This window comes from Saccostrea cucullata, unplaced genomic scaffold (genome assembly GCF_032062105.1).
Source record: "Saccostrea cucullata isolate Sc308-1 unplaced genomic scaffold, CSIRO_AGI_Scuc_v1 ctg1422, whole genome shotgun sequence".
In the NCBI taxonomy this organism is placed as follows: domain Eukaryota; kingdom Metazoa; phylum Mollusca; class Bivalvia; order Ostreida; family Ostreidae; genus Saccostrea; species Saccostrea cuccullata.
Window position 1 is genome coordinate 45,553 of NW_026939905.1, and position 5,909 is coordinate 51,461.

The 5,909-nt window shown below is 33.1% G+C and overlaps 1 protein-coding gene across 1 annotated transcript; it reads left to right on the forward strand.

The window, feature by feature from the left end:
- The first annotated feature begins 2,184 nt into the window (after positions 1-2,184).
- LOC134254261 (complement C1q-like protein 4) lies at positions 2,185-3,387 on the forward strand. Its single transcript, XM_062736803.1, has 2 exons — positions 2,185-2,463; positions 2,549-3,387. Exons 1-2 carry the CDS (start codon positions 2,373-2,375, stop codon positions 3,016-3,018), a joined length of 561 nt encoding a protein of 186 aa, XP_062592787.1. The 5' UTR covers positions 2,185-2,372; the 3' UTR covers positions 3,019-3,387.
- The last annotated feature ends 2,522 nt before the right edge of the window (positions 3,388-5,909 follow it).

Consider the following 5,909-nt stretch of genomic DNA (forward strand, 5'->3'; position numbering starts at 1 on the left):
CGTTCAGAAGTATTCATCTTTTCAGACTGCTAGTATATCATGATCTGAATGTCACACCAAGAAGATTTTTTTTGAGAACAAAAGAAACAGGAACGCGTAATAAATCAACCGACAAAAAAGTCAAAGTTGCCAAAAAATGTGTCCAACTTTATATCGGGTAGAAGCACAAAAAAGAGATAACTACATTCAACTGTTTATTGCATGCAGAATATTTTCAAGTTGGTTGACAAAGAAATGGTCTTTCTGTAATGACCCTGCTCTTCGGGTCATATAAAATATCCTTCTAATAACGCAGCTCTCGCTTCAATTAAGACAATTCTATAAATATTACAAAATGAAATCGTATGTTGAGTATAAGTGCTCAAATTGTTTAAATAATAACGTAACAAAACGCATCGTCTTTTATTGGTTTTGCCATTAGTGAACCAGGAGCCTAAGCATATGCTTTGTCATGAAGTAATATGTGCGTCAAGGCTTCTAGCCCTCCAATGGTTTATAATGAGCATTACTACGGAATACAATGTAATTCCGACTAAACCATCTAAGGGCACACTGTTTCAACGCACTTTAAAAATTATGCACTTTGATTTTTTTTCAAAGTGCGTTAAATTTGGGACCAAATATTTCATAATATATAAGGAGGGGGGATCCACTGCCCCCATTTAGGTTCATAAAATCATGAATTTCATATGACATTCGTAACAATTCGTTCCTAACGTCTCGAAAATTTTGTGGAATGCGTTCCCAGTATTTCATTTATCGGAGTAAAGCTCACTCCAGCTTTCAGCATCACATGTGGTTTTTTTTTTCTTCTCGTAAGTTTCAAAACCTACATTTCGAGGATGTACTCAACTTCAAACTTCAACTTCAGAATTTGAAGCCAAGATTTATAACCACAGATTATTTAGAGGCAAACTTTCTCTTTCGAACTAGCCTGAGCCAATGTTGATAACCTTGCAAGATTATTTATATTATTTTCAAGGGTTCAGAAATACTGTGGTTCATGTATAAAGAATATATTTATATCATTTAGTAGTATTCCGTTTTTGGCATTTGGTATTTTTTAATTGATATTGTATGGAATACTTTTTTTTTGTTTTGAACCATTAAAAAATGCTGAATCGAATGTATCTAATAACCTTTTTGATTGATTAGATTATATCATTTGTTTGTATTAGTTAATTCATATTGACATAACATATTGTTTCCACACTTCTTTACCCATAGTCGCTGACAGCTGTAGAAGTTCACCCAACCGACAATGTCCATTAAGTAGAGTATTTAGTCCATTTCCTAAGTTTAACTTGAAATTTTTAAATATTATAATTGCACTTTGTTTTAAATAAATGGGATGTTGGAAATATTTGGAATAGATTGATTCAAGTGTTCCTAATCTGATCTCCGTGCCACCTAAGTTTCTATTTTAAATAACATAAGTGAATGCTTTTTATACATTAATGCATTAGTTTTTACCTAACCATTATGTCTATAATGAAATATGCAGATAAAGAACAGCTAGTTTTCAAGCTCAAAAGTTCATTCATACAATACAAATTAGGAGGAGAGCAATCATGAACCTTTAGAACAGAGGTGGCATAAAGTGCTATGGAGGAGTGAGCATCTCCTGCCGACCAGTTACACCCGCCGTGTGCTCTTTGTACAAACGGGAAAATAATGTATATAATGATTCAAAAATAAAGCAACTGCAAGACACTTATCTATGGATAAAAAATTATGGATAACGGAAGGTAAACATCAGTTTGCTTGGTTTCCCTTGTCAGTTTATAGTTCTTCAAACATTTCTTTTAAGTTCATACCATAAAAGATAACATTTATTTAATGTTTTTCATCTGTTAAAACTTATTATTATTAGACTAAAATAAAAACAATTATTAAGGCTAACAATATTGACTATCATTTATCAGAGACTCACATTGTTATCCAGCTGTGCAAGACCTTTTGGTGGAAAGGGTCCATGAGTTGCATAAATAAATTGCTAAATGTAGTCTTAATCGGCAAAGCGAAAAACTTGGTGTAATGCAGGACAACAGCAGAGGGAACGCACTTGAATACCACTTAAATATGCAAGATATGTTATTTATATACATATAAATGAACTAAAACAATTAAACATGAATTGAACGCATATACGCTGTAACCTTTCATATCAAAAATAAAATCGTTAGTTGTGAGAATTAAATAACAAGGAAATATTACAAAGCTAGACCATGGTTTCTTCTTTGGTAGCACTGATTTTTGTTTTATTCCTTTGGTCCGCAAACTCACAACGAATAAATGCCCAGGAATCGATATTGGACAAGTGTAGATCGGGAGTTGACTACTAAAGCAAATTTGAAGACTTGCGCAATCTTATGCTGGAACAACGTGACGAATTTATAAGAGATAACCAGGAGCTTAAAAATCGATTAACTCTTCTTGAGACGATCTGGAATGAAAGAAAAGGTACGTACGAATGGCTTGTTACTAATACAATATACTCGTACAATTCGTTAGTTGCCTTTTATAAATATTCTTTTTCTTATTTCAGTTTGCTCAGGGAAAACGCAATGTCTTGGTCAGAAAACACAATGTGCTTTTTATGCGTATTATTCCGCCGATTTCAAATCTTTACCGAAAGGTAAAACATTCATCTTTGATACTGTTGTTACAAATATTGGAAATGGATATAATGAAAGTACTGGAGCATTCATCGCCCCAACACCCGGCGTCTTTGCCTTTTCTTGGACATTGCATGCAGCTGGAAGACACATTTTTGGTGAATCTGGACAATATGGCGAGATGGGAGCACTTTTAAAACAAAATGGTATTATAAAAGGCTCCATCGCTGCAGACACAGAGATGAAAACTAATCAAGGTACTGCTACCGGATTTGTGATTTTGAATCTGACAGCTGGAGATGAAGTAGAGATTGTTTCTAAATATGATGGTCAAGGGTCCATGTACAGTAACGATGTATATGGCCGAACGACATTTTCTGGATTCTTGATTTATCCATAGTTCCGAAAGTGCCGAATCACCACTGAAATGTTTAAGGAAATAATATGACTGAGAACTAACCTGCCGATATGCGCAAAACCGGTTGTATTTTATTTTCATAATTTCTTTATTTAATGCACAATCTGTTATATCATTATACATGTTCAAGTAGTTTCCCTTTGAAGCGGTTCAGATAATACATTTTTTTTTACTTCAAATATAAAATCCTGGTATTTGTATGAAATCTCGAATATTTTAAAAGAAATATCCTAACCAAATTTAACATACGAATCTAAACGAAAGACATAAACAGGAGTCTATATGATGCAAATACTAGTACATGTATATCGCTCATATCAATAAAATAAGAATTTATGCATGTTCCTTATACTTATAGAATTTTCTCTTTCTTTTACGCATCTGATACTGTATTTGCTTTGAAATAAAAGGAAATCCCAACATGCTTACATTGTAGCATGTTTTATCGTTCGTTGAACTCTCTCATGTCCCATCTTTTTTCTTGCAAAGTGTTGTATGTACAATACAATGTGTACGTACGTTCAATATCATCAAGATTATTTTAATATTTACGAGGGTTGTCCCGTAAAATCGTGGACAAGTTGTATAGTGTGAAAAATAAACATCACTGCGTTCTGAAATTTTCACTATTATTTAGTACATATTTTAGTAATATAGTTAAAATACACAGCATGCAAATTTCAGATAAATATATGCATAAATAAACAAATTATTAGATTTTAAGCCATGTATTGTATCACCTCACGGCGCATGGATTAGTGTCTAAAACAGCGTCACATTTTATCTGTGCTGAAAATGAAGTTGGATGAGTCCGACCTAAATGTAGGAATTTCATTGATACACAATCTTTAGTGTCCATAAACAGCCGAAGAACCAATTGACACCCTCATGAGATCTTCTGAAGATTTATTAGTAAGTTACGGACAATATGCTCATCATCATTCAACTAAAAGAAAATCTCATATCGGCGGTCTACTGTGACAGCGTCCTTTGCTATTACATTGGGAGTTTGTCCGTATATGTTTTGTACTCTCCAGGGACTCGATCAGAAAAAACATTCGCTAAGAAAACTCCTATTTCATTTGTATACTTAAGATATGGTGATATTTTTATAATCTTTTTTCTTCTATGGTCATTTCAAGTCTCTAAAGGTGTCATTACAACATAGAAATAAAACTGAACTGTTCTCCGGTGCGCCGTAACGTCATAAAACGTCGACATTTTTCGTGTTTGTGTTTACCACTTTCCCATTTCGAATGCTCGAGAAACTGCCAAAAATTAAGCAAATACCTTAAAAATTTTTACAAAGACTACAAAATTGATTGTGGAATTCAATTATGATAATTTTAATCCAAATCTTACGTATTTAAAAATTTTTTTTTGAATTCAAACTTGTGTATTCTTTAATAAACCCTTGGTTTTTTGACCATGCGCCGTGCGCGACAATACCTCGTGCATATTCAAGCATAATAAAATCTTTATTTTTGCCTATGTTTTATCAAAATAATTATCATGCACTTTAATATGATAAATAAACATTTACTGAAATTTTCAGCTTAGTGCGCCCATTACTTTTCGAGAAAAACGCACTTTCCACGATTTTACGGGACAACCCTCGTACTTATAAAAACTTACCAGAATATCAACAAGGAAATACAATGTACGAAGAGACAACATTTTCTGTATCGAAGGATTCGGGTTTTTAGTGCACCTGAAAAACATTACTCCAGCATGCTAGAGATTCACGACGAGATATTTTTGACTTGGCGCCGCGAAGCGTAAGGACGTACTTGAAGGAGTACTGCATACAAATACTAATTAATAAACACAATTATTTTCTAAAAAGGGCCTACGTCAAAATATCGGTGTAGTATTATGTATATAAGTGCTCTTCTGGGGGCTCTTCAATAAAAAATGTCCTCGGTGCTCGGAAAAAGACAAAAAATGTTTTTCAATGACTTGGTCTTAATGATTACACTTTAATATTATTTTTTAATTAAAATTTATGCCCGAAACATATTTAATCTAAACTTCTTATTGTTTTAGAACACATGTTAGAACATGGCCTTCCTTACTGGAATATGGAAGATCCTATGAAATCCTGGACTTGTTTCGTCTTTCTTACAATTGTTTTTCTAGTTTGGAATATGGATCAAGTCAAAAGATGAAGGATAAGGCAAAAATTGTTGGTGTGACAAAACATTAACGCTCTCTTTATTCCCAAAACTCTTTTATACTTCCGGGCATGTGAGTTTGGACGATGTCATGAAGAAATTATTGTAGTTAATTCCTGATTTTGGATCCGTCATTTTCTCTTACCTTTCGATTTTTGTCATACATTTTACTTTCTAGACCCCCCTAGAAATTGACCTACCTCCCCAAATAAGATTTGAACAGGACCACTTATATTAAGGAAAATTGCACATAAAACTGTCTTTGCTCTTCTAAGACCTTTCCTGTTTTTGTAAAGTGCATCTCATTGTTAATTTGTTTTTTAGGATTTAAGGCAATTAATTCAAGTTTCATTATCTGTTTGAATTTCAGACAAAGGAAGAAAGCTACAATTTTTGATTTTTTAAAATAATTGTTTATTCTTACACTGACTGTCGTTAAAACTCTTCTTTCAAAGCATAGGTTTGATATTGAGTAACAATTTTTTTTTACTGTTAAATATTTCTTTAAGACATTGTGAACTACCCCCAAATGATATATATCACATTTGCTTTTTGCTTTAAAGTCAATCAAACATCGATCCTCAGTGATAACTTGTGAAATTTTGGCAAACAGAACATTAGTTGTTGTAAGTCTTGTCCCCAAGGAGGGTACTCATTTTTGGTACCCATTATCCCCTAAACGGCCAAATGTGCCTTTTG